This window comes from Mrakia frigida (genome assembly GCF_051309035.1).
Source record: "Mrakia frigida strain ATCC 22029 unplaced genomic scaffold BDY24scaffold_10, whole genome shotgun sequence".
Lineage (NCBI taxonomy): Eukaryota > Fungi > Basidiomycota > Tremellomycetes > Cystofilobasidiales > Mrakiaceae > Mrakia > Mrakia frigida.
This window is the reverse complement of record NW_027481271.1, coordinates 139,109-163,843: the sequence shown is the minus strand read 5'-3', so window position 1 is coordinate 163,843 and position 24,735 is coordinate 139,109. Positions and strand designations below refer to the sequence as shown.

The following is a 24,735-nucleotide window of genomic DNA, read 5'->3' as shown; positions in this document are numbered from 1 at the left end:
AGAACCGACTTCTCACCCTCCGTGGAGGGAGTAGCAGCAGCAGGAGGAGGAGGAAGGATCTCCCCTTCAACTTCCATTCGTTCCTCCTCCGCTTCGGTCGCACCAGCTCCGTTCGTGGACGAAGCGAGGAGGAGGGAAGCGTCCGTGTCGAATCCGAGTTCCTGTCGAGCGAGTCGTTCGTCCTTTCCTTCGGGTTGGTAGAAGAGGAGGGAGGACGCGGAGGGGAGGGGACGAGGGAGGGCGGGGAGGAGGGGGTGGAGGAGGAGGGAGAGGAGGGCTGGGGAGGTGGACTGGAGGAGGAAGGGAGAGAGGGAGAGGGTCAGGACGCGTTTTGTGGTTTGAGAGAGCGGGAAGGGAAGGGAAGGTGGATGGATGGATGGAGAAGCAGGGGTGGGTTCGACGACGCTCTACGAAAGGGAGGTAGGGCGATAGGCGTCGAGAAAGAAAGAAATAAAAGAAGAACGAAGCCAAAGACTCACCTTTTTCCCACCCTTCATCAACCCGCCAACAACCCACCCAGCCTCCCCTCCGATCGTCCCTCCCCCACCACCACTCCCACCTCCACCCACCAACCCCTTCACCAACACCCCCTCGACCTTCCTCCCGACCTCCTCCAGCCCACCCGCGCCCGATCCAACCGCCTTCCTCGACGGCAAGCCCAACTGCAACCCGACCAGCACCCTCACCGCCATCGTCCTCAAACTCGCTCCCAGCGCCACGCACTCCATCGCTCCCTCCATCACGTCCAGACTCGCCAGGACCACAGCGATTTGAATCGAGCTGAGAGGAGGAGTGGTCGACTCGAGGGTGAGCAACGAGTCGGCTCCGGTAGCGGATCTCTTCTTTCCTTTTCCGAGCGAGCGGGAGGTGGTGGTGGAAGTGGTGAAAGAAGAGGAGGAGGTGGGTCGTTCGTTGAGGAGGGGAGAGAGGTTGGAGAGGGTGAGTTTGAGGGTTCGGGAGAGGAGGGAGGCGGAGGAAGGGGCCGGGGAGGGAGGGAGGTGGGAGGTGAGGAGGGAGAGCGTTCGGAGGAGGGTGAGGTGGAGGGTTCTGTGGTGAAGAAAGGAGGGAGGAGGAGAGTGAGGTTAGCATGAGAAGAATAGAGCGAGCTCGAAGAAAGCGCGGTGCTCGGAGAGCGAAGGCGAAGGGAAGAGGAAAGACGAAAAACGCACGGCTGTCCAGTCGACTGCTCGAGAAGGAAGATCAAGTACGACGAGATCTGCGTTTGGTGAGGAAGGAGGTTCTGCTTGACGCTGCGAAGGACAAGAACCAAACGAAAAGAAGTCAGGTCGAGTCGAACGAAGAAAGGAGAGGAGCGAAAGAGAGAGAGACGCGTCGTTCGCACTCACCAAAGAACAAGCTGTCCAACGATCGCACATCCGAGCATGTACATCTCAGGCAACAGAGTCTGAGCGAGAGCCAGCTCAGTCGGATCGACGTGATCGACGGTCTACCAGAGCGCAAAACGAAAATGAAAACGAAAAAAACGAGAGTCAGCGTTCGACTCCAAAAAACTCCAAAAAGCGAACGCGTTCCCTTCAGAAAGCTCACCTGTCCATCGCCCGTCAACCTGAACAACCTCAACCCAAGAGCCAACACGCTCCCAATCGGCACGGGCACGGGCCTCTCTGTCTTAACTCTCAACATCGCGACCACGACACCGACCAACCCTCTCAACCTCTCGACTCCCCTACTCATCCTCCTCAACCCATCCCTATCCCTCTTCAACTCGCCCTCCTTCCCCTCCCACCCTTTGAACTTGATCCCTCCCTTCGCACCTTCCTCCACAGCTCCATCGATCGCTCCTTCTTCCTCGAACACTTTGGAAACGACGCTCGAAACGGCGTCGCTCGCGGAGGAGAGGGCAGCGTTGAGGTCCGAGAGGTAGGCTTGAGGGGAAGCGGTTTTTCCTGGGAGGAGATGCAGGACCGAGTAGATCTTGGCGGAGGCGGAATGGTGAGCTGGGATGAGGAGGTTGGTGAGAGCGAGAGAGAGGAGGGTGGGTTGGAGCGGTCGGAGGGAAGGAGGGTGAAGGACGAGGAGGGAAGAGAGGAGGGGGAGGATGGTGGGCTGGTAACGAACGAAACAGTAGAGAAGGAAGAGAAGAAAACGTTAGTTTGGGGAGATAATGAAATGCGATAGGCGTTAGAGGTTGTTACTAACGAGAGACTCCCCTCTTCCAGCCCAAGCGACGAGACCCAAAGCGAACTTTTGGAGGTACGGAACGGTCGTCTCTCGATGGAACGGAGGGAGACAAGGCGAGGTGAGGAAGATGGTAGACAGCAAGTTGATCAAAGGTGCTTGAAGAGGGGAAGCGAGGGTTTTCTAACCACATCACAACCAAGATCAAGAAGGTCAGTCCTAGTCTTAACAAACGAAGAAGAACGGAAGCTCACTCACTCCGACGAGAGGCATCAACCCAACGACCCAACTCCTCCCCCACGTCTCCAACACCTCCGCTCCTCCTTGCTCAACAATCATCTGAGCCAAGGTCCATCCGACGAGTCGGCCTTCGACGTCCTTGCCGAGAACGTAAGCGTCCACGGTCTTGACGAAGGCGATCTGAGGAGGGGAGAGAGGGGAGGAGGAGAAGGGAGAGTGCAACGAGAGCAAGGAAACCGTTTGAGGGAGAACGGAGAGAGCGTGCGAAGCTGGAGCGAGGGAGTGCGAGGAGAGGTGCGGGAGGAGGGAAGGAGAGGACATCTGGAGGGAGAAAGAGGGAGGAGAGGGAGAGGGTTGAGGGAGAGAGAGAGGAGGGGAAGGAAGGAGGAGAAGGTGAGCTCGAAATCCCTCCGCCTGCGGATCAAGGAAAAATGGTCCGAGATGAGATATTCTTTTTTTGGTTATAAGGTCGTCGAAGAGTATCTGAATGGCGGAGAGTTGGTCCGTATCTTTTCTTAGAAGAAGGCAGAAGAGCTCTGGTAGAGAAGAGGAGGACGAGCGACGAGCGAGCGATCGTCTTCGTTCAGACGTCTAGACGCTGCTCGTCCCAGATGGAGGTTACCGAGAGTGCGCATCTTTCCTATCCGTCGTGAACGCTAGCCTGAGACTTTCGAAACGGCTGACTCGACTCGACTGAGGAAGTAATCAAAAGTGAAATAAAATCGGCGACGCGCGTGTTCCCGCTTCCCATCGCCCGTCTCTCCTCGTCCCCAACCCGACTGAGCCCGCTCCACGTTCCCAAACAGTGTATGTACATATTCCGAGGTCCTCCGAGTATTCCGATGGTTCGGATCCTTAAAGGGCTGGAGGAAGGGAAGCAAAGGGGAAGGGGAAAGGTCAGCTTGACTGGTTCTCTTCTCAGACGCTCTAAGACCCTCAGAAATCCTTCCCAGCCCGTTTTTCGCGAAAAAGGAATCCTACCGCTGGCTCCAGTGATGATGTCAATACTATAGGAGGACGAGGTAGCAAAAGGAGAGGTCGGTCAGCCGTCGAGAGAGGGCAGAGACGTCGACCGCGTGAAAGCGACGAAAGAAGAGCCGAAGTACGCACAGCTCGTTGGTAATAACCGCTTGTCGTCCTCTGTTGTACTTCATCTGCAAAGTTCCCATCATCTCCCTAGCGTTCTAATTGACCGAACCCAAAAAGAACGCGTCCGAACGTCAGTCTCTCGTCCTTCCTCCTCTCTCCTCTCCTTTCCCCGACCCAAAGCCCGAAGAGGCACGCACCTTCGAAGCGTTCTCCATAGCAGTTCGTCGAGCGGAAATCTCAGCAGCGTGTCCCTCGACGAGAGCGGCAAAGATGGCGTTGGCAAGGGCGAACTCGACGAGGTCCTTGGTGACGTCCTCCTCCATCTCGTACTTGGTGAATCCGGCTATAGGAGACGAGGTAGCATAGTCGAAGAAGTGGAAAGTCAGAAACAAAGGTCGAGGGATGTTGAGAGGGGATGAGAGGAAGGCCAGAAGGCCGAGCGGAGGAAGGGAAGGAAGGAGAACGTACCTCCCTCCCGGAGAGCCTTTTCGGAGAAGAGAACGGTGGTGGTGGCCTCGTAGGCGATAGCGGAAACGAACTTGTTGTAGACAATGTGAATCTGGATTGATCGGGTACCAGCACGGCGAGGGAGAGAGGGAGAAAGTCAGCTTCAACGTTCGTGTGAGCTCTCCTCCTTCCTTCCCTTCCCCTTCACCCAACATCCCCACCCCTACCTCGAAAGCCTACTCACCTCATCGAACTCAACACCCGAGCTCAGGATCTCATCGGCGACCTGGGAGGCAGCAGCGAACGAAGGGATATCCTTTCCAATGGCCGAGAACGACAGCTCCATCGAGTCGGGGACGGCTCGAGAGATCTGAGCCTTTGCTCGCTCTCCGATGACGGCGAGCTTGATCTCAGGGTCGGCCTTGACGGCAGCCTTGGTGGCCTTGGAGATGGACGAGTGGATACCTCCACAGAGACCAGAGTCGGAGGTGATGGCGACGATGAGGGTCTTTCCTCCAGCGGACTTGGCCTCGGAGTTCTTGAAGAGCTCTGGATGGGTTGGAAGGAGGAGGAAGGTTGGTGAGGAGTTGGGATGGGGAGAGTGACGAGGTGGTAGTGGAGAGGGTTGGTGAGACGATAGAGAGGTTGGGAAGGAAGGAGAAGAAGGATAAGCAAAGGTGAGGTCGAGGAAGGAGAAGGAGAAGGAGAGGAGGACGAACCAGTGTTGGCGGCACCGTACTGCTTAGCGGTCTGCATAGCTCGCTGAGCCTTAGCGAGACGAGTAGAGGCGATAACCTTCATGGACTGGAGATCGTGAAAGAAAGAAGGAAGGGCATCAGCGAGGTGTCGAGAGGAGATTGACTGATGGGGGAAGCTGATTCGGACGACGCTCCGAGTACGTCCGCCTTCAACGACCTTTATCCCAGCAAGACCGGAGGATATACACCTGGAGCATCTCTAGTAGAGGTGCAGCCCTATTCTCTGAGGTGTAGCATCGACTCCTACCCAAGGGTTCGAGCTCGAATCGGCTCGTTCGCTGCTCTCCCCGACCTTTCCTCCTCCAATCCGGTCGACCTCTCCTTCCTCTCCCTCCTCGTCTCCCCTTGGAAGCTAGACTCACGTTGGTGATCTTCTCAATGTTTCGGACAGACTTCAACCTGTATAGCAGAGCATCGCAGAAATGGGAAAGGGAGTCAGCATGAGAGCTCGAGAGGGGAGAGGGCGAGAGGAAGGGTCGGGAGGAGGAGGAGGAAGGAAAAGCGAACTGACCTCATCTCAATCTCTCGAAGGGTAGCCATGTTCCTGACCTGCACAGGGGCAGATCCAGCCTGGGCCAACGACCTGGCGACAGGGCGAAGAGTTCGCGTAGAGAAAGACATAACGGAAAGGGAGGGAGAGAAGGGGAGGGAGAGTCGTGGTTTGAAGAACGGAGAGAGAGGGAGGAGGAGAGATGAACTGGAGGACTTCGTTTTCGAAGGGACAGTATTCTACAGAATTGGGAGGTCATCTTCGACCATCACGAACTCAGATTTCGGACAGAGCAGAATCGAGATCGTAGAGTTGTTTCTTACTGTGAGTTTTCCGATTTTCTGTTTTGAAGACGAGGGGAGAGGAGAACGAGGGCTGACTTCGACCCTGTCCTGTTCTCGCTCGCTTCAGCTTCTTTCTCCATACCTTCAGGTCTTACCTTTCCACTCAAGAGGTCCATATCGATGAACTTTCCACTGTACACAAAAACCTACTGCGATCGTCGCCGCCGTTGTCGTTGAAACAACTCGACAGGAGCGAACCTCCTCTCTCACCTCCTTTCTTCTCCTCCCGTCTCTGACTTTTCCCCCAACCACCACGACCTCCCTTCTCATGGCCAGCATCTCATCAGTATGTCAACGATCCCTCTCTTCCCTCCGGTTCTCCGACGCTAACCCTTCCTTCCCTGTCCTGTCACAGAGTCCTTTCCAAACCTCCTCCTCGGAGGGATTCGAACTCGACCTGCACAACTGTTTCTCTTCCTTCATCGTCCACTACGAAAAGAAGGAAGTTCCTTGGTTCGAGAGGACCTGGGGACCGCTTTTCACATCGTTTGACTCGTTCTTGAGCTTTGGGTGGGCGACCATGGGTGAGTTTGAGAGAGAGAGAAGAAACACAGAGGAGGGAGGAAAGTGTTGAGCTCACCTTCGTTCGAGCTTTCTTTGCTCTTCGTCTGGGTTGAATCACAGTCGTCGTAGACGGGAGGACGGGGAAAGCTCATATCGTGATCAAAGAGAAGAGTGTCGGAGCGTTTGCGAAGTGAGTTTGATTCCTTCTCCTACTGGCTTGCTCGAGATCCTGCGTCGATGAAAGCTCACCGACCGTCGTGTCCCCCTCATGGTTCTCGTTCCCTTCCGAGCAGGATGGTCAAGATCAAGTCAGTATCTTCTCCCGATTCTTCCACTACTTCTTGGTCTGATCTCGCCTTCCCTCGTCTCTCAGATTCAACGAATCCCTACCCAAACTCCCCAACGTCGTCCGTTCCCTCGCTCTTCGTCGCCTCTCGTCGCGTCGCTCTCCAGCTCACTCTTGCTTCTCTATCCTCCGCAGTTCCCCATCGTCCCCTCTGCTCACTTCATAGCTCCTCTGCGGAACATCTCTGCCTACTCCGAGTACAAGAAACTTCACGCTACGCTTCCTGTCGTCGAGCTCGAGGCGCTGAAGGACAGGTTGAGACGAGGGGACGAGAGGAGCATTAGGAAGATCTGGGAGGGACGGAAGAGTAACTTTGTGAGTCTTGACGATATTCAGTCACTCGAGAAGAGCGAGGGCTGTGGAACACTCCAACGCCAGAAGGAGGAGAGGCGAGAGGAAGAGAGGAGGACGCGTCGGAGGGAGAGGAAGTTTGGAGTCGAGCTGATCTCCTTTAACTTTTGACTAGTTCATGGGAAGTAGCTCTGTGTTAACTTCGACTGGTGGGAAAAGAATCCGACTATCCTACTCGAGGTCAGTTCGATCCACGCGTCCTCTATTCGCGTCTCCGATAGTTGAACGATGTCTCTTCTCTTCCCTCTCTTCGTTTTTGATTCTTATCAGGTCGGAACAGCTAGCATGCGGTGCGCTCAGTTGGATAACGCTGGGAGATGGCTTCGTGAGTCTCCTCTCGGCTCTCTTCTGTTGCCTTGGACGAGAACAAGATAACTGGCCGACGCGTCTCATTCTTCTCGATCTTCTCCCGTCTTCTCGTCAGCCGTTCCCGAGACGAACTACCGCCGATCGCATCTGATCGTGGCTCCTTATAGTACTACTGTGAGCCTAATCCCGGTCGCCTCTTTTGCACGCCTGTTCTCGAGCCTCGACGCGTTGACAGTTCAGCTGACTCTGCTCTCTTTCCTTCTCCCAGTCCATGAACTCCACTCGACCCAACAAATCCGATGCGTATGCTCTCGGAACATCGTACGTCTCAGATGGAGATGGCCTTGTAAAGGTAAGCTCGCCCTTCTACAAGTCTTCGGAGCAGGATCGATCTGACGAACGCTTTCTCTTCTTTTTCTGCAGTACATCTCTTCCATCGTCGCTTCTTTGGCCGGTCCTGATTCAGATAGAGAGCCGAACTCGCTGGTTCTCGTTGGCGTGAGTGTCGATGCTCTGCTCTGTGCTTTCTCTACAGGAGCTGACGATGTCTTGTTCTGTTCGCGTCGGCAGCACAACATCGAGGAGACTCTCTTCCGATTCCACGAGCTTCGAAGGTCGCTGGTTCTTCGTGAGTTTATGCCTCGATTGTCCGCTCACCGACGAGTACTGACTCGTTTTCCCTTCTTCGCAGCCTCCAACGTCCTCATCATCGACGTTGCCACACTCGAGCGAAACATCTACCGCTCTCTCCCTCGCCATCAGAGCAGCTCCTCCTCCTCTTCAGGTCGGGACTCTCGAGATCGGCTTTCCCTTCAGCAGACTCTCTCGATGCTCAAGGTCCCTGTATTCAGCGAGTTCGGGAACACAGGGAACGACGCGTTTTATGCACTGTGAGGTCGGCTTTCTCCTCCTCCCTTGGCTTCGTCGCCGCTCACTGATGCTCTCACCTCCAACAGAGTCGCCTTTCAAACCCTCCTCGACCCTTCAACAGTCCCTCCACCTCCAAGATACTCCACTCCTCCTCAACGCTCAACTCCCGCCACCGCCATCTCCCGGTCCATGTCCTCCCTCGCCCTTTCTTCCTCCCCTCTGCCTTCACCGTCCCTCTCCCCCTCTCCTTCCAGACCCTCAGCTCTCAACACACGTCGGATGTCCTCCTCCGGTCCTATCCCTCGATCTTCTTCCTCCTCACCAGCAATCCCGCTTCCCGCTCCCTCAACCCCAAGCAGGCCCACTCGAGCTGCTCCTCCTAGCGCGTTCGCTCAGTGTTCAGCTCCCCCCACTGCACCAACACGTCTCCACCTCAACTCTCGTTCTTCATTCCCCTCCTCCCAACCACAATCAAGATCCACATCTCCCTCCAACGAAACCCTACGTCCCTCCCGCTCCTCCTCCCGTTCGAACGAACCAGAACGGACTCGTCCAACCCGATCCTCCTCGACCCAAGGCCACTCCCAAGCATCGAGTTCGTTCGACTCCCCAACCAAGTCGACTCAGGATCCAGTGACTGTGAGGCGGAGCGGTTCTCGACCTTCAGAGCTCGAGAAGGGACAGCGACGAGGGTCGGTCAGCTCGAATGGAGGTGACTGGGGAAGAGAGTGGGACGGTCGAAGGCTGAAGAGAGTTACGGGGGAAGGGGCAAAGAAGACTGGTCCCGAGGAGGGAGGGTGGGAGTTGGTTTAGAGCGACGCGTCGAGGTTCGGTCGTTCTCCGTTGGTGCTGAGAGCGATCGTGCGGGTTTGAACATAACGTAGGGACGAATAACAGTTTTACGGTAAATAATGTAGCGAAGAGAACCAATGAAAACAGAGAGAGGAAAGCGTAAAGCAGAGAGAAAGAAGCGAACGAAGCGAGAAACAAACGAAGGTGAAACCGAAGCACGAAACGAAACGAAATGAGCGAATCCAAGAAAGCAGCAAAACCCAAGAAAACATGAAGGAACAAAGCAACTCAACACTGCAGGAGATCCAGCCCAGCGTCCTCTCTACCTCATCGCCCTCTCCTTCAACTCCGCCGCTCTCAGCTTCCCTTTCAAAAACTCCAGCCTCCTCTGATACCTCTCCTCCGTATCCTTCTTCCGCCTCCTCAGATCCATCACCGTCGCCTCCAGCGCTGCCGCTTCCGGGTCGTCTGCTGAACGATGAACGGAGGATGGCGGGAGAGTTCGATCGACCGAGACGCGTCCTCGGTTCGTTGCGGAGGAGGTGGAGCGACTGAGGAGGGAGGGGTTGATGTTGCTGGAGGAGATGGGAGTGGAGGTGGAAGAGTTGATTTTGGAGAGTTTCCGAGAGAGGGTCGAGGGTGGGGAGGAGGCTGAGGAAGAGGTAGTGGTGGAGGAATTGAGGAGGAAAGACGAAGGCGAAGCTATCGAGCTTGAATGGGAGTGGGAAGGTGTTGAGAACGAAGATGCTATCGAAGTCCGTCGGCCAGACGAGGACGTAGAAGCGGGGTTCTTGAGAGCTGGTTTGAGTGGTTTGGAGTGATGGAGGGAGAGCGGTAAAGGATTCGAAACGACCGTCCAGTCGTCTCCTCCTCCTCCTCCTCCTCCTCCTCGACCTCCGTCGAAGGGATCCCCAGACCCGAAGCCTTCCTCTGCGTCCCTGAAAGCAGCCTCCTCCAGCCCATCGAACGTAGCGACCAACCTCCGTCCCTCAGCTTCCACCGAGGCGATCTCAGCTCGAACTTCCGCCGGGGTAGCTTCTGCTCCTGGCAACGCCTCTCCTCCTCCTCCTGCGTCCGACGAAGTAGAGTGTAGAGCTCGGAGATGGAAAGCTGATGGTGGAGCTGAAGTCAGAGCTCTCGTCGACGTCGTAGAAAAGAGCGAGCTCGGTCGGCTCCCTTCGAACGTCGCGTCCGTCAGAGCTGTCCTCGACGTCCGACCTGACTTGATCGAGGGGTTGACCGTGCTGGTGCTTCCGAACCGACTATCTCGATTGCTTCCCCCGCCCGGGACCTGGAGGAGGGAGTAGTTGGATATGTTTCCTCGACCCGGAGCTGAGGAGGAAGTGGACGAGAAGAGGGAGGAGGATTCGCGTCGAGAGGAGGAGGAACGGGATTGACTGTCGTGGAGGTTGTGGTGGGAAGGGTTCTTGCGGAATAAGGATCCTAGGGTTGATACTTTGGAACGTGACGAAGAGGAGGAGTGGGTTGAGGAGGGTCGAGAGGTGGTGGCATGGCCGTTGTTGTTCCGAGGGGTGGGAGTTCGGGAGTTGTCTGATGGAGGGTCGAAGAGTAGGGATAGATGCGAGGTTAGAGGCGGAGCAAACAGATACATTGAAGCCTCCTGCACCGTTGGGAGGGGTGGGACCGACGGAGAAGCGACGCGACGAAGAAAAACAAAGAGCTCACCTCGGTCTCCCATCCGCTCGTCCTGAGCCTCTACGCGTGGCACCTGTCCATACCTGCTCTCCGTCGGAGCACTCTGAACGTTCGCTACCTGCTCGAACATAGTCTGACGAAGAACCCTGTACTCGTCGTCCCCTAGCAGCCCATCTGCGTTGGCGAGAGCGAGCTCGTTGAGTCGACTGGCGAGCGTCGAACTGGATGAAGCCACGAGACGACAAGGAATCCAATCAGCTTCAGATCAAGCTGTAGGGAAGTCGAAAAGTCTGCTCACGTTGTTACATCCTCCTTTGCTTTGCCTCTCGTCCTGCTGGTTGTACTTCTCTGATCGTCTGCTCCCTTTGATCCAGAGGCGAAAGCGCTTCCTTGATGAGCTGATTCCCGATCCGAGAACAACGAAAGTGGTTTTTTGGGCGTGAAGGGGTGAGAGAGAAGAGAGGGAGGAGGATGTTGGTGATTTGAGCGAGCTGATGATGGAGGAGGAAGAGGAAAGGATGGAACGAGAGGTGCGGAGGGACGAGTTTGGTGAGAGGAGTGAATGGGAGTGGAAGCTGGTTTAAGAGAGAGCGTGGGGTGAGGATAGTAAGATTGAGGAGGTGGAGGTGATGGTTTGGTAAGAAAAGAAGGAGGAGGAGTAGCGTGCTTGGGCTTTGACGAGAACTAGAGAAGGAAGGAGGGAGGGAGGGAGAGGAGGAGTGAGCTTCGACCTGATGAGCTCGACGACGAGCGGAGGACTTACCCATCTTGATTTTGTATGATTTCCTTCTTCGTGATGTACTACTTGGGTTGATCCTCCCTTGCTGGATGAGAAGAATCCCATCCCGGTTGTTGTCGTCGTTGGGAGCTGGAAGAAGTCTGAAACCAAACGACTCGCTCTCGACCCTCCCTTCCTCTTGAGCTCGCTTCGAACCCTCCGTCTCCCTCCTTCCTCCCCTGAACCACCATCTTCTCATGTTGAACGAATAAACGCTTCTTCTCATTTCTGTTTTCATGTCGTATGTTACCTACCACGAGCCAAATTTGACTCAAGTCCTCGTTCTCTCATCCTTCCTCTGTCAGTCTCCCAGCCCTCCCTCCCTCTCTCGTTTCCCTCTTCCTCTCCTTCCCTCGCGCTCTCCACCTCATTCACGGCTGACTTCTCCTTCTCTTCCTCTTCACCAGACCTCGCCAACGTCGCTAGATGGATCGCCGACAAGTTGCTCTTCGCTGGACTCCTCGGAGAGGTGAGTGAAGCTCTTCTCTTCAGTTGAAGCGAGCTCAACGTGCGAGCTCACCTCTCCTCCCTCCTCCTCTTTCTTTTCCTTCCAGATAGCTGTAGGAATCATCTTCGGAACTCCCGTTGCCGGGATTCTTGATCCACTATGGGAGCAGACTTTCTTATCCCTAGGATACGTAGGACTTTTGATCATTGTCTTTGAAGGTGAGAGCTCCTTCAAAACCCTCCCTGGCTCCTTCTCCTCCTCTTGACTCCCCCTCCTCTCCCTCTTCTCCCAGGCGGCCTGTCCACTCCCCTCAAAACCCTTCTCCGCTCTCTCCCCATCGCCACTCTCGTCGCTCTCACCGGAATCTTCGTTCCTATCGGTCTTTCCTTCCTCCTCATGCCAATCGCAAAGTTCGGTCCTCTCGAAGCATTCGCGGCGGGGTCGAGTCTGTCGAGCACGTCCTTGGGAACCACCTTCGTCGTCCTCAAGGCTGTGGGAGGGAGTAGTACACCGAAGAAGGATGGAGAGGGTGAGGGTGAAGGGGAAGAGCAGTCTGGTGAAGGAGAAGCTGCTGGGAAAGGGGACGTTGCTGAGGCGGGAGGGCTGGAGAAGACGCGTCTCGGAACGATTCTCGCTGGAGCTGCTGTTTTCGACGACGTGTGAGTCTGCCTGGCAGTTGACTTTTGACATCTTCGTCTCACTCCGCCACTGATCGTCTCTCAACTTCGATCTTCTTCTTCCTCTCACAGTATCGGCTTCGTTCTATCTTCCGTAATCAGCACCCTCGGATCCACCTCCAACTCCTCCGACATCCCTCCCTGGTCCATCGCCAGACCTCTCGTCACCTCCCTTCTCTTCTCAGCCCTTACCCCTCTCATCATCACCTACATCCTTTCCCCTCTTTTCCACCGAATCTTCCCACCTCACCGTCTGCGACATCACATCCACGGCCAGCACCTCTCCCTCTTCCTCGTCGTTGGAATCTTTTCCGGTTGCCTCGCCATCGCTTACGTGATCGGATCGTCGATGCTTCTAGGAGCCTACGTCTCAGGGTTGATCGTCGCCGCGCTGGACGGAGAGGACGGATCGATGAAGAGAGCGTTCGAGGAGTACGTCGTTCCCATTCAAACCTACGTCCTTTCGCCCGTCTTCTTCGCTTCGATTGGAACGGCCATTCCTTTCCTTAGTCTTTGGACGGGGAAGATCATCTGGTTCGTTTTGTTTCCTTCTCTTCGCTTCTCTGTTTCCTTTTTTTTTCGTCGCGTCTCGTCTCCTCTCCACCTCACACTCTCCCTCCTTTCCTTTTCTCTCGAAAACAGGCAAGGCCTCGTCTACTCTCTTCTTATGGTCTTCGCCAAAGTCATCTGCGGGATCTGGATCGTCCTCTGGGGATGGGGAGAGGACCTTCAAGCTCGTCGAACCGAAGAACGAACGCAGGTCCTCATCGCCGAACGAGGAGTCGAGATGCAGGATGGCAACATCGAGCCTCCCACTCCCGAGGATTCCTCCAAGGTCGACATCAATCAGAGCAACGAGGAGGAGGTAGCTGGTAGTCGATCTCCTTCGCCCAACAACGTCAACAGCGGATCGTCGACTCCTTCACCTCCTCCTCAACAAGAGCAACCCAACTCCACGGCCTCGTCACACCAACCCGTCCCTCCTTCCCTCCCACCTTCGCCCAACTACTCGCACATCCCTCCGGCTCTGTTCCTCGGATTCGCTCTCGTCGCAAGAGGAGAGATCGGTCTGCTCATCTCGCAACTCGCCCACTCGGAAGCTGGACTGCTGGGGAGCGACGCGTTCCTGGTGACGACGTGGGCGATTGTGTTGTGTACTGTCGTAGGACCGATCTCGGTTGGGCTGCTGGTGAAGAGGCTGGGAGTTGATGGGGTGGTGAGAGGGAGGTGGGTGTGAGGGAGGGTGGTTGTACTCGACGCGTCGTTTCGTTTTGTCTCGTTAGACTCGACTAGATTTGATGTCGGAGAATTTTCAGTTAGTTCGTTTCGTTGCTAGTAGTTGTCCGGTTCGCACTGTCAGACTTTAGATCTTATTCGTTCTCGTAATAATCTGTAGGAGAGGACCGAGAGGGTCGAAAGCACCGCGGCTCTCTTTGCGGTCTCCTTCAAAGCCTCTCTCTCGTCCCATGCTTCTCCTTTCGGCTCTTCGGCTTGCTTACACGAGCAAAGCGGTCTGCAACCTTTTTCTTTACGAGGTTGGTCAGCTCCTGAAAGAGCCCTGACTCCTCGAAAAAGAGCTCGACGGAGCCGACCGAAGCGAGAGGGACGTCGACTTTTCTCTCCTTGAGAACAGCTTTGCTGTTATAAAAAGAGCTGGTCTCTACCTCGGATCCAGCATGAAAACCTTCTCGGAGAGATCTCGGCGGACAGGCTTTCGTTCGAACACTGAAAAAGACGCGAAAAGACGGCTTCCCAACCAAGCACGATCAAACGCCTTCCCTCCAAAGTGACTCGAATCGCCCGGTCCTCCCCTTCCCTCGCTTTCCCTCCAAACCACCACGAACCCTTTCAAGACAACCTTCAACCATGTGCTAAATCTTCCGTCAACCCAGTAGAAACCCTTCAACCCCAGAACAACAGCCATTTCAGTGCAGCATCAAGTGAGTTCGATTCCCACCTTCTCTTTCCTCCCTCCGCCTTCGTCGAAGGGACCACTTTGGGCTGACAGTCCTTCCTTCTTTCCCTTCTCTTCCCTTGCTCAGACCCTCTCTCCCCCCTCCTCTACTCGTACTACTCCCCGTTATGATCCGTCGCACCACCAGCTCTCTACCAGAACCACGCTTTCAAAACAACCCCCCACCACCTTCGTAGCCAACAACTCCCCTTCCTCCACAAAGATGCCTACCTCTTCCTACCCAAACCAGAAGATCAACAACACCAGCAAGAACCATAACGATATGTCGTACATCGGTGAGATTTTCATGTTCCTTTTCTGTAGAGGGAGGAAGGAAGAAAGGGAGGGGAGGAGGAGGACCGAGGAAGTCGCCTGTTCCTCCCGTTCTCTTCTTCTTTGGATCCGACCCCAACGCAAAATTGCCCCATTGACTAACCCTTTCCTTCTCTCCTCTGTTCCTTCCTTCCTCTCTCGTAGCTACTCAAATCCCCCGCCTCCTCTTCCTCGCCCAAGCGAAGTTGAGGACGATCCACACCTCCTCTCCTCGCTCGGACGTCCCCACTTTGCACAAATCCGTCCTTCTCCTCAACACCATCAACACCGCCGAGGATCTCGCTGAGCTTGAGCGAAGGTTGGAGGAGGAGGAGTACGAGAGGATGGCCAACCATATGCACGCGGACGACGAGGATGAGGACGAGGATGAGGAGATGGAAGGGTGGGATCAGGAGATGAGTTTGGCGGACGAGGAGAGGGAGAGTGGGTACGACGCGTTGATGAGGAGGAGGACGGAGGAGGAGAAGGCTAGGGTCGAGATTGTTGAAGTTGGGTCGGATACCGACGAGGAAGGGTTCGATAGCGAGGAGGAAGAGATGGATTTCTCGTTCTCTTCTGCTTCGTCGTCGACTTCGCCAACCTCCCTCCCTTCCCTCGTCTACTCTTCGTCCTCCTCCACCACCTCCACCCTGACCTCTCCTCGATCCTCCTCCCTTCGCACACCTACCACCAAACCTGCCCTCTCCTTCTTCGACGACGACTCCAACTTCTCTCTCTCCTACCCTTCCTCTTACAACGACAACGACGCGGACCTTTCGGACGAAGACGACGAACTCATCACTCCTCCCCAACCTACCTTCGACGACTTCGAGGACGACGAAGGAGATTTCGGGGAGATGGCGGACGAGGAGAGGGAGGCGTTGGAGGGGTTGCAGTTGTTTTCGGCGAGGGCGTGCTAGATGGTCTTTTCCTCTCTCTTTTCTTTTTGGGTTCCCGCTTTCTCTCTCTCTCTTTTCGTTTTCTCGGACTCGTCTCGACTCGCTTTCTCTCTCTCGCTGTACTCCCGCCCTCTAGCTTTTTCCACCCACCCTCCACTCCACTCCACGTTTCGTCCCTCCTCTGATCCTCTTCGCGTCGCCTCCTTCTCGAACTTGACTCTTCTTTCGTTTACTGCCCTTTGCCCTTGCCTGCTTTCGTTTTTTTTTTCGCTTTCGTATCTTTCCTTCTTGGACCGTTTGCCTTGCTCCTCCTTTCCAGTCTTTGCAATAAAATGCGCGTTCAGCGCAAAAGGGTTCTTGCTCGGAAAGGGAAGAAGAACGAGAAGGCTCAGAGCTTCGCAGGTTCTTTTATTCCCTCATTGTTTCCATCGGGTTGCTTATAGGGTGGCGAGGTAGTAGGTGGAGCTCGGGCAGGTCGAGCGAGACGAGCTTCTCTAGTCCTTGGTTCGTCGTGGGAAGGGGACGAAGGGGACGAAACTTGATGGAAAAACAACAGACGCGTCGAACTCTTTTCAGTCTCGTCCGACCCGCCATCTTTCCTCCTTGGTCGGCCTCCCACCCGCCTCCGTCGCCCCTTGCGCTGCTCCGGTTCGACTCTTGTCTTCTCCCTTCTACAAGCATATCAGGCCACGAACATGCAGGGAATAACGAAGAGGACAAAAAAAAAAAAAAACGTCGAAGAGCAATCAAGACCAGCTCGTGCTTCGAGGGGGAGTCATACAAAGTAAGTACGTCTGGGTTTGATCAGATCAGCTGCGCTTACGGAACACCGTAAGGGGGCCTTTCTCGAGGAGTCGGTGTGGTGTTATGCTTTAGGCAGTTCGTTGTGCTCTCTCTCGCGAATCCTGCGCCTTCCTTCTACGTTTCTCACTCAATGGAGTAAGAAGCTTGGTAAGAGATGCGAGCGGACGAAGTTTCTGTAGTCTGTCGAGCTCGTATCTGTGGAACGAAGAGCTAAATCGTCGCTCGTTCGCTCGTCGTGTCCCGTCCCGTCTCGTCGTGAAATCGTCGTGGAACAATTTCTTCGAGGCTCTCTTCTGCCACCTTATTCTCGTTCCGCGATCTAGATGTTTCAACGTTCTTCGTGTTGCTTTTTCGAGCGACCGAATCACTGAGCAAAGGGGAGCAAAAGGATCTTCTTCGCAGGCGCTCGACGCCCACTCACGAGATCCGAAAAAGAGGTAAAGCCCCTTTACCTGGCTGGGTCTGTCTGATCTGTCTTAGAGTAGGTTTTCGATTACAAAATGGGCTGGATTAAAGCCTGACAGACGAACGTCGGAAGATCCAAGGAAGAAGCGAGCGGGGTTGGGAGAGAAAGAACGCACGCGTCGATCTTCTGAATCCAAATCGACCCGCCATCTTCTCGCTCGATCAAGTCTGGTCCCTCTCTCCTCCTCGATTCTTCGACCTTTTCTCTTCCCTCCTTTCAGGCTGTCAGGAAGTAAGAGTAGCCCCCCCCCAAAAAGGAAGTTGCGGAAGCTTCAAGCCAGCTCGAGTTCCGTGGGGAGTCATACAAAGTTAGTATGTCTGGGTTTGATGAGATCACCTTAGCCTTACTACTAGCGTAAGGGGGCCTTTTCCCGAGTTTCTCACACGGTGACCGCTGTCCCAATCGCGCCTGCTGAACGACCACCCCCGTCTCTTCCTTTTGACCTCTGTGAAAATTCATGCTCCGACTTTCTGCAGTGATCTTCCAAGTGAGTGTAAATATTTAAAGCTATCTGGCGGCCGGCAGGTCGGAAGAACCTCTCGTGAATCGATACAGCTGCCGAGAGAAAGATTGGTTTGCTCGACGCGTCGGGTCGATCTTTTTCGAAAGGACGAGGCTGCTCTGGTTTCTTTTCTTCTCGTTTGCTGCACGATCTCAAGAGACTCTCTAGTAGAGACACAATGCAAGCAAGAAAACGTCATCAAGAAAAGAAAGAGAGTCCAAAGCCAAACTCCTCCACCGCGCGTCCTCCTCGATCCTCTCTCCCTTTACCTCCCGTACGGCTTCTGCTGACCTCCTTGGTACGAAGAATAAGCTGCTCCATAAGGCTGCTGCTGCTGAGGAGGTGGAGGAGGAGCTCCGTATCCACCGTAGGCTCCTGCGGCAGGAGGAGGAGGTGGTGGTGGGTAGAAGGAGGACGACTGAGGAGGAGGTGGAGGAGGAGGGATGGATCCTTGTCGATAGGGCTGAGGAGGAGGAGGAGGAGGAGCTGAGTAGGACGAGTAGGCCGACGACGAGGAGGAGGAAGAAGGTGGAGGTGGAGGCGGAGGGTAGGGTTGATAGGCGGATTGCTGTTGAGGAGGAGGGGGAGGAGAGGTGGGGTAGGGGTTGGATCCGTACGAGGACGACGAGTAGGGCGAGGGAGCGTGCTGATGCTGCTGAGGAGGAGGTGGAGGGAAGGAGGGTTGTCTCTGAGCAGCTGCTGGTGGCGGTGGTGGTTGAGCCCAAGGCGACGACGATGCTTGTGGAGGAGGAGGAGGAGGAGCTTGGGAAGGGTAGGTCGAAGGCGAGGGAGAAGGTTGAGTTTGGAACGCCGGTGAGGAGGCCATGGATCCGAAATCCCAAGGGTTCGACGGAGCGGGAGGTGGAGGACTCGAGTAAGACGAGATCGACGGTGGTGGTGGTGGGGACGAGTAAGGAGTGTAGGTCGAGGGAGAGGTTGGAGGAGGAGGAGAGGTGGGTCCAGCTGACGAGCGCCAATCCGAGTAAGGCGAAGGTTGACCTCCTCCCATTCCCATCGAGGAGAACTGAGTCTCGAGAGACGACTGAGGAGGACGAGGCGGAGGAGGAGAGGAAGCTCCTCGAGACGACTGGTTGCTCCTCTCGGCTTGAGACGCGAGTCGATTCCTCTCCTCGGTTCGAGTCGTCACGAAGCTCTTGACGCTGTGTCGAAGGGAGTCCGTCATCGTTTGGAGCTGCTCGTAGAAGGAGAGACCTCGTCTGGTAGGAAAAAAGAAGCGAAGGCAAGGAACGAAGCGTCAGAAAAGGTTTCGTCGAGCGTCTCGAAGACCGAGCAAACGGTCGTCGCTCAAAGGACCCAGGGACTCTATGGAAACGCAAAAACTCACCTCAACGACGTCTTAACCTCCTGATAATCCACAATCGCCTTCCCCAGCCTCCCGTTCAACTCCTTGATCCTCCTCTCCGCTCCCTCCCACTTCGCCTGCGTCTCCTTCGCCCCCTTCTGCTCCGTCAACCTCTCGAGCAGATCCGTGAGCTCCTGAAGCGTCGACTTCTCGTGATCGATGGCCGTCTGAAGGCGGTTCTGGAAGGGACGGAACTTCTCGAGCTCGGTGGCGAAGAGGGTGTCGACGCTTCCGCTTCGACGGTTGAGGAGGAGCTGTTGCGAGACGTCGTCCGTTTGGATCTGCAGAGAAGGGAGAGGAGACGGTCAGCCAAAGATCTCGAGCAAAGAAAGGCGACAGACGAAAGGAGAAAGGAAGGGAACGCGTCCCTCGAACTCACCAACTCCTTCAGATCCTTCAAACTCGCCTCCCTCTCCCTCTTCAACCTCGACAACCTCCCCAGCCTCTCCTCAATATCCCCCACGAGCGTCTTCACCTCCTCCAGATCCTTCTCTCCCCTCTCCTCGCTCGCCACGTCCAGATCCAGCAGGTTCACCGCCTTCGACGACGACGCGCCTTCCGATTCAGCAACAGCTTCGGCGAACGCTTTCCCCAGGTTGTCGGTCGTTCGGAGGACGTCGAGGGCAGGACCGATGGAGTGGTAGAGGGAGAGGATGCGAGCGTCCGATTGGGAGGCGGATTGGAGAGAGGTTCGTTGAGAGCGGAGGTCTTCTCGTTGGGATTTGGTTTGCGAGGCGGAAGGAGGTTGGGTCCAGTTGTTTTGGTACTTCGCCTGAATCCAAGAGAAGACGAACGAACGAAGCGAAGGAAAGGAGCAGAAACAGGTCAGTCTCGGAACTCGTGATGAAAAGAGAGGATTGAGACGCGTCCCAAACTCACCCTCATCCCTTCACACTCCCTCGACTCTGTATCCAACTGCCCCTGAATCCACTCGAGCTCCTCCCCAACCTTCCCCCTCCCTTCCTCCAACCTCCCCATCAATCTTTCCAACCCCTCCCCCCTCTCCTCATCCTCCTGAACCTCCTCGGACCAACTCATCGCCTCCCTCCCCGGAATCGCCAACGCGTCCAACCCTCCCACCCCTCCTCCAATCCCTCCTCCTCCTCTCAACAAACTCCTAAACTTGTTCAACCCACTCGGCAGTCCCATGTACTCCAAACTCGCCCTCGCCTCCCCTTCCGACAGCTCACTCTTCTCCACCTCCCCTCTGCACAACTTTGCCTTCTCCTCCGAGTACACGCTCGCGCTCTCGTGCACGCTCAGCGGCACCAGCCTCGCAAAGATGTCCGGTCCGATGAGTTTCGCTACTTCGGGACCCGAGTAGGTTTCCTGGATCGGTACGGGCGTGGCAGCTTCGAGTTTCTCGATGACGGGCAGGGAAGCTTCGGTTGGAAGGATGGCGTGGTAGATGAGGTCGTTGTCTCTGGTGGCTGTGAGTTTCCTTTCGGCGACGAGGGCGAGGTGGAGTTTGGTGAGTTCTACGAGGGAGGTGGCCGAGTCGGAGGGCAGGGTAGGGGAGGTCGTGGAGGCGAAGGAGGAGGCGAACGTGGTGGAGAGACGGTGGGCTTCTCGAGCGGTGAGTTCGGCGAGGCCGAGGCGGACGAGAGCGTCGCCGTGCTTGGAGTTGGAGTCGTCCGAGACGGAACGGTGGTACTGGGAGAGGGAGCGGAAGTATTTCTCTTTGATCTGAGGGGCAGAGAGGGAAGAGAAGGAGGAGAGAGGTGAGCACATCGAAGGGGAGGAGACGGAGGGAAGAAACGGCGAGCTCACGTTCAACAACGAGACCCAATTCCTATCAATAATCCCTTTCCCAAAGAATTCCTTCACCTCCTCCCCCAACGTCGTATACAAGAACGCCGTCTGCGCCGCCAGTCTCGCCACCATCCCTCCGTTCCCTCCCTTCTTGCCCTTCCCCTCCTCTGCGACCTTCTCCGTAAAGATCTCCTGAGCCTGAGCGATCATGATCCCCACGAGGAACTTGACGACCTCCTTGGACAGATCCGTCGACGGAGCGTGAAGGAAGTTTTCGTTGATGTAGACGAGCATGCCTGCCGAGGAACGAGCAAAGTTGTACGCTCGTTTGAGTCCCTCGGGAGAGGAGCGATGTTGCGTTTGCGAGAGGGACGAGAGCGTAGAGGCGATTTGGAAGATGACGGCGGCTTTTTCAAAGGCGAGGGAGGTTTGGGTGGTGAGTTTGTTGGTGAAGGCGTCGTTCCTGTAAGAAGAAAGAAAGAAAGAAAGGAAAGTGTCAGCTCGAGAAGGGAGGAGCGGTGAGCTGGAAGGAGGGAAGCGAGAGTGGAGAAAGATGAGAGGGAAACTCACCATGGGAAAGGAACCTTGATATCTGGGAATCTCAACTCGAGAAGTTCCAGTTGACCAAAGTACTTGAACAGAAGATCTCGTCCTACAACAACGAACGAACGAGCAAACGAGGGGAAACGAAGGAGAAGGAGGGAAGCGGCGAGGTCAGCGTCCATCTCTCTCCCTTCTCATCTCCTCCCCGTCCCTACTAGAATTCTCGGCACACTTCAGAAACTCACCAGTAAGATCACTCCCAGCTCCTCTCACAGCATCCTGTCTCGCTCTCTGCAAGCTAGCGCACTCCTCCGCGTAGGAATCGGGGTTCTCGCCGTACGAGGAAGCGATCGTCTGGCGAAGGGGAGAAGCCCAATCTGCGTCGGCGGTCTGCTTCCGAGGGATGGCGATGGTAGGGGACTGCATCCGGGAAGAAGAGAGAAAGTGTTGAAGAGGAGATGGGTCCGGGAAAAGAAAAGTGGGGACGGGTGGGTGTTGGGTGAAGGAGAGGGAGGGAAGGAGCTCTGGAGAGCTCGACTGATCTCCAGCCCGCAGTGCTCGACCTCTGAAGATTGAAGAAAAGTTGCGATGAAAAACCTCTCCAGGGTAGAGGGTTCATTGTAGGAAAGATGAAGGTCAGGTACGGACGAGGTGAGCTCACCAGGGCAGAAGTTGACAAGCTGAGGGACGACGAGCAAGGTCGACGACGCGTCCATCTCCTCGATTGGGTGGGTGCCTCCCCCTGCCTTCGAAGTCCAGAAAACGAAGGAGGAAAACGGTATATAGATATGAAGAAGAGAAGCATGTCTCGTAATCTGTCATCGGTAGAGATCTACAGACCAAAACTACAGCGAGCGACAACGAGGAAAAAGGGGTGACAGCAAAGCCAAACGAGAAACGACAGAAAGCGAGACGACGCGACGAAAGAAGGAAAGCATAGTGCCGAAGCTAGTACGAAGAGAAGAAAAAGACTCGAGTCTGAATCTCCTATCAAACCTGAGCTCGGGAGGAGACGAGCAGTCGAAGGGCTGAGGCGAGGGAGGCGAGAGAGAGGGAGAAAGAGAGCAAAATCGAGTGAGCGAGAGGTTACGAGCAGCAGAGAAGAAGAGTGGGAGGGGAGAGGGTGATCCTGCTCTAGATAGCTAAGAAGGAAAGAAGGACAGGGAACGGGTGAGTGATGGTTTGGTGGAAGTCTCGAGCTCGAGAGGGAATTGAGTTGCTCCCGTCGTCTCCTGCCTTGCCTCTCGAAGAAAAACGGGAAACGCCTAGGTCGTGTATGGAATGCAAGATTAAGATCGTTAGGAGAGAGAGAGAGCGGTACAGGTAAGCTAACTAGTATAAGCAAGCGAAAAATCTAGAACGAGAGAGGAAGCACAAAAGCAAAAAGAAACGAAAGCGAAGCAAGAACCCAAAAACGTGTAGAGAAAGGAAAAGGAAAGCGGAAGCGTGTCTAAACAGCAGTCTCACGCTGCTGTTGACTCTTGACGAGGTCTCCGATGGCGAGTCCAGCGATGTGCTCCGAGCTCTCGGACTCGACTTGGTTGACGTAGACGGGTCGAGTCACGTCGATGGCAGCCTCCTCCTCGGGAGGAGTGAACCAGAAGTAGCCAATCAGGCCGACGATGATGACGACGAAGGCGACAAAGTAGAGCCAGTAGGGGGTGTAGCCTGAGGAAGGGAAGCGGAGAGTCAGTCAATCGTTCGAAGCGTTCGAAAGGATGAGTTTGTAGACTCACCGAAGAGAGCGATTCCGATGAGCAATCCGAAGAAGTTGGAAGTGAGGATGGAGAGGTTGTAGAAGACGCTCCTGAAGAGGTGAGAAGGAGGAAGGCAAGAAGAAGTCAGTCGGAAAGTTCGACGACGCGACGAAGGACGACGAAGGAGAGACGAGACGTACGACGACGACCTATAGACGAGAGGAGCCAAGGTGTAGAGGATGAACATGCCTGTGGTAGGGATCGGGAAGAAAGAAAGGGAGAGCGGAATCAGTAATCGATTCGAAAACGGGAGACGAGGCGGCGAGGAAGAAGTGCGGGGTTGTGCAGATTCCATCAGACATGTTTACATTCACGATCATAACAGTTTTGACACTGCGTACGCTTCATTAAATCAGTTTTGTGTTTTTTTTGTAGCATCACTTGGAATTGGGAACACCCGGGGAGGCGCGGGGAGGGAGGGAGGGCGACGCGACGCGCCGTCGGAGTCGAAACGAAATGAAACCAACACTCACAAGCCGTGTACGCGACCAGGAAACCCGCGACGGGTCCGTTCCACGTAATCTCGAACCAGGTGTTGTGCTCGAGAGCGGAGGATTGGATACCTGAGCGAGAACGAGATGGAAAAGGAAGGTCAGCCTCTCTCTCACTTCGGACCTCCCGACTGCCTAAATTCCCCACCTCCCAGCCGAAACCCAACCAAGACTTATCCACTCACCATTCACCACCACCCCCCACATCCCCAACTGCCCCACCACCTCGTAAAGCGGTCTCTTCCTGACCAAAAACTCCTCACACGCGTTCGTGAACCCGTACAGCGTCGCTCCAGCGATCATGTAGACGTCTCCCTTCCACATGACCGAGGCCTCCCAATCCTTCCCCGTGAGGTTGTCCGAAGCGACGAGGAGTCCAAGCCCACAGATGCAGACGAAGATCCCTGCGATCTGGGTCCAGCGGAACTTGACCTTCATGAGGAGCCAGCTGAAGAACATGCACGAGGGGATGGCCCAGGCGTTGAGGAGCATGCAGGAGAGGAGGTTGGTGTACTGAGGAGATTGGGGTGAGAGAGAAAGAGGGAGGGGAGAGGTGAGCGAGAAGTCGGACGACAACGAGAAGAGAAGAGTGAAGGAAGGAAGAAAAGAACGAACCTGGTAGGCTTTAACGACGAGGAAGTTTCCTTCGACATCGCAGGCGGCGAGGAAGGCGTATCTGAGGACGAACCGAGCGAAGCAAAGGTCAGTCAAGTCTTAGGCAAAGAAAGGAAGAACGACGAAAGCGAAACGAAGCGACGAGGAGAAAAAGACTCACTTCCACCCATCCTTGTAGAGCAGCTGACCCCATCCTTTGAACCCATATCGGTAGATGGTGTAGGGAGTGTAGACGATAAAGAGAGCGAAGTAGCTGAACAAACAACAACGAAGGTCAGGACGTCGAAATCGGACGAGGGGAAGGAGAGAAGTTTGCTTTTGCTCACGTAAAGAAGGACTGAGTGGTAGGAGCGTTGAACCCGTTGTTGACGAGCGAGGTGGTGAGAGTGTTGGTACCGGTGATGCACCAGGAGATGACTTGACCGGCGATGAGGCAGTAGATGAATCTGAATCGGAGGGAGGGAGGGGAGGAGATCAGCTTTTGGCTCGAGGGCGAAAACCGTCCTCCCTCCGAGCTCAAGAGGACTGAAAAGATTGAAAGGATGGACTCACCGTCGCGTAAAGGTTGTCTTCAATCGTGTCGCCTGAGAGTGAGGGAAGGAAATGGGAAGAAGAAGAAAGGGAGGGAGGGGGAGGGGGAGAAGGGAGAGGTCAGCGCCAGTTTTTTTGCCCTCCCTGCCATCGCTCGTTCCGTCCCGGAGAAGAAGAAAATCGTACGAACCAAGGTCGTCCTGAAAGCCTTGACTGAACTATAGTCGATGGGAGTTCTAGAGATCTTGTTCTCCTCCCCTTTGAAAGAGGAGGAGGAAGGCAGCTCTGGAAGTCCTTCCGCCTCGACCGACTTTGAGTCAATCTTAGCATCGACGAGGGAAGAAGACATCGTTTCTGAGAGAGACCTGAGTAGTGAGATAGGAAGGGGAAGAGGATGTGCTGTTTGACAGTGACCACAAGGAAACAGCAAGAAGCCGAGTGGGGGGAGTGAGTGAGTTTTTGAGAGAGAAGAGAAGAGAAGGTGAGGGTAAGAGGGAAAGAAGAGAAG

General features: G+C 55.2%; 9 protein-coding genes across 9 annotated transcripts; 3 read left to right on the top strand and 6 right to left on the bottom strand.

The window, feature by feature from the left end:
- Positions 1-269: 269 nt before the first annotated feature.
- BDY24DRAFT_384372 (uncharacterized protein) lies at positions 270-2,783 on the bottom strand. The gene is made up of 6 exons (XM_076639805.1): positions 2,398-2,783; positions 2,161-2,322; positions 1,549-2,067; positions 1,347-1,447; positions 1,170-1,250; positions 270-1,047 (listed from the first exon to the last, which is right to left on the bottom strand). Exons 1-6 carry the CDS (start codon positions 2,698-2,700, stop codon positions 408-410), a joined length of 1,806 nt encoding a protein of 601 aa, XP_076497896.1. The 5' UTR covers positions 2,701-2,783; the 3' UTR covers positions 270-407.
- A 298-nt stretch (positions 2,784-3,081) lies between these two features.
- Positions 3,082-5,338, bottom strand: ATP3 (F1F0 ATP synthase subunit gamma). The gene is made up of 9 exons (XM_076639804.1): positions 5,185-5,338; positions 5,036-5,072; positions 4,635-4,719; positions 4,160-4,464; positions 3,937-4,027; positions 3,666-3,811; positions 3,490-3,563; positions 3,361-3,386; positions 3,082-3,242 (listed from the first exon to the last, which is right to left on the bottom strand). The coding sequence occupies exons 1-9, from the start codon at positions 5,292-5,294 to the stop codon at positions 3,235-3,237; spliced, it is 882 nt and encodes a 293-aa protein (XP_076497895.1). The 5' UTR covers positions 5,295-5,338; the 3' UTR covers positions 3,082-3,234.
- Positions 5,339-5,775: 437 nt separating this feature from the next.
- BDY24DRAFT_413946 (uncharacterized protein) lies at positions 5,776-8,524 on the top strand (the record flags this gene model as incomplete). The annotated part of the gene is made up of 16 exons (XM_076643245.1): positions 5,776-5,793; positions 5,863-6,031; positions 6,132-6,201; positions 6,305-6,319; positions 6,385-6,418; positions 6,493-6,672; positions 6,824-6,841; positions 6,979-7,033; positions 7,133-7,191; positions 7,286-7,369; positions 7,441-7,515; positions 7,588-7,645; positions 7,709-7,907; positions 7,974-8,072; positions 8,142-8,284; positions 8,364-8,524. 16 exons carry the CDS (start codon positions 5,776-5,778, stop codon positions 8,522-8,524), a joined length of 1,437 nt encoding a protein of 478 aa, XP_076497894.1.
- Positions 8,525-8,696: 172 nt separating this feature from the next.
- BDY24DRAFT_413945 (uncharacterized protein) lies at positions 8,697-11,179 on the bottom strand (the record flags this gene model as incomplete). The annotated part of the gene is made up of 5 exons (XM_076643244.1): positions 8,697-8,736; positions 9,006-10,230; positions 10,366-10,556; positions 10,634-11,019; positions 11,138-11,179. The coding sequence occupies 5 exons, from the start codon at positions 11,177-11,179 to the stop codon at positions 8,697-8,699; spliced, it is 1,884 nt and encodes a 627-aa protein (XP_076497893.1).
- Positions 11,180-11,279: 100 nt separating this feature from the next.
- On the top strand, positions 11,280-13,498 carry BDY24DRAFT_384362 (cation:proton antiporter). Its single transcript, XM_076639803.1, has 6 exons — positions 11,280-11,413; positions 11,521-11,582; positions 11,668-11,779; positions 11,854-12,220; positions 12,311-12,772; positions 12,881-13,498. Exons 1-6 carry the CDS (start codon positions 11,350-11,352, stop codon positions 13,473-13,475), a joined length of 1,662 nt encoding a protein of 553 aa, XP_076497892.1. The 5' UTR covers positions 11,280-11,349; the 3' UTR covers positions 13,476-13,498.
- A 519-nt stretch (positions 13,499-14,017) lies between these two features.
- BDY24DRAFT_384359 (uncharacterized protein) lies at positions 14,018-14,895 on the bottom strand. Its single transcript, XM_076639802.1, has 3 exons — positions 14,670-14,895; positions 14,281-14,488; positions 14,018-14,178 (listed from the first exon to the last, which is right to left on the bottom strand). The coding sequence occupies exons 1-2, from the start codon at positions 14,858-14,860 to the stop codon at positions 14,362-14,364; spliced, it is 318 nt and encodes a 105-aa protein (XP_076497891.1). The 5' UTR covers positions 14,861-14,895; the 3' UTR covers positions 14,018-14,178; positions 14,281-14,361.
- Positions 14,893-15,754, top strand: BDY24DRAFT_384358 (uncharacterized protein). Its single transcript, XM_076639801.1, has one exon. It carries the CDS (start codon positions 14,900-14,902, stop codon positions 15,422-15,424), a length of 525 nt encoding a protein of 174 aa, XP_076497890.1. The 5' UTR covers positions 14,893-14,899; the 3' UTR covers positions 15,425-15,754.
- Positions 15,755-17,440: 1,686 nt separating this feature from the next.
- BDY24DRAFT_339012 (BRO1-like domain-containing protein) lies at positions 17,441-21,259 on the bottom strand (the record flags this gene model as incomplete). The annotated part of the gene is made up of 7 exons (XM_076637352.1): positions 17,441-18,392; positions 18,521-18,819; positions 18,918-19,310; positions 19,418-20,224; positions 20,309-20,753; positions 20,861-20,942; positions 21,079-21,259. 7 exons carry the CDS (start codon positions 21,257-21,259, stop codon positions 17,441-17,443), a joined length of 3,159 nt encoding a protein of 1,052 aa, XP_076497889.1.
- Positions 21,260-22,283: 1,024 nt separating this feature from the next.
- Positions 22,284-24,576, bottom strand: BDY24DRAFT_406510 (uncharacterized protein; the record flags this gene model as incomplete). Its single annotated transcript, XM_076642713.1, has 10 exons — positions 22,284-22,501; positions 22,570-22,640; positions 22,731-22,779; positions 23,064-23,153; positions 23,267-23,594; positions 23,697-23,757; positions 23,857-23,949; positions 24,023-24,142; positions 24,249-24,280; positions 24,418-24,576. 10 exons carry the CDS (start codon positions 24,574-24,576, stop codon positions 22,284-22,286), a joined length of 1,221 nt encoding a protein of 406 aa, XP_076497888.1.
- Positions 24,577-24,735: the final 159 nt, after the last annotated feature.

Excerpts from the sequence above, each read along its gene's own strand:
- BDY24DRAFT_384372 (XM_076639805.1), bottom strand. The coding sequence starts at position 2,700 with ATGTCCTCTCCTTCCCTCCTCCCGCACCTCTCCTCGCACTCCCTCGCT. Across the intron at positions 2,068-2,160 it reads CTGGAAGAGGGGAGTCTCTC|CCCACCATCCTCCCCCTCCT; the intron begins GTTAGTAACAAC and ends GTTCGTTACCAG. Across the intron at positions 1,048-1,169 it reads GAGCAGTCGACTGGACAGCC|AACCCTCCACCTCACCCTCC; the intron begins GTGCGTTTTTCG and ends TCTTCACCACAG.
- ATP3 (XM_076639804.1), bottom strand. The coding sequence starts at position 5,294 with ATGTCTTTCTCTACGCGAACTCTTCGCCCTGTCGCCAGGTCGTTGGCC. Across the intron at positions 4,465-4,634 it reads GTACGGTGCCGCCAACACTG|AGCTCTTCAAGAACTCCGAG; the intron begins GTTCGTCCTCCT and ends CAACCCATCCAG. Across the intron at positions 4,028-4,159 it reads CGGGTGTTGAGTTCGATGAG|ATTCACATTGTCTACAACAA; the intron begins GTGAGTAGGCTT and ends CGATCAATCCAG.
- BDY24DRAFT_384362 (XM_076639803.1), top strand. The coding sequence starts at position 11,350 with ATGTCGTATGTTACCTACCACGAGCCAAATTTGACTCAAGTCCTCGTT. Across the intron at positions 11,583-11,667 it reads TCGCTGGACTCCTCGGAGAG|ATAGCTGTAGGAATCATCTT; the intron begins GTGAGTGAAGCT and ends TTTTCCTTCCAG. Across the intron at positions 11,780-11,853 it reads TTTGATCATTGTCTTTGAAG|GCGGCCTGTCCACTCCCCTC; the intron begins GTGAGAGCTCCT and ends CTCTTCTCCCAG.
- BDY24DRAFT_384359 (XM_076639802.1), bottom strand. The coding sequence starts at position 14,860 with ATGGTTGGCCATCCTCTCGTACTCCTCCTCCTCCAACCTTCGCTCAAG. Across the intron at positions 14,489-14,669 it reads GAGGCGGGGGATTTGAGTAG|CGATGTACGACATATCGTTA; the intron begins CTACGAGAGAGG and ends TGAAAATCTCAC.
- BDY24DRAFT_384358 (XM_076639801.1), top strand. The coding sequence starts at position 14,900 with ATGGAAGGGTGGGATCAGGAGATGAGTTTGGCGGACGAGGAGAGGGAG.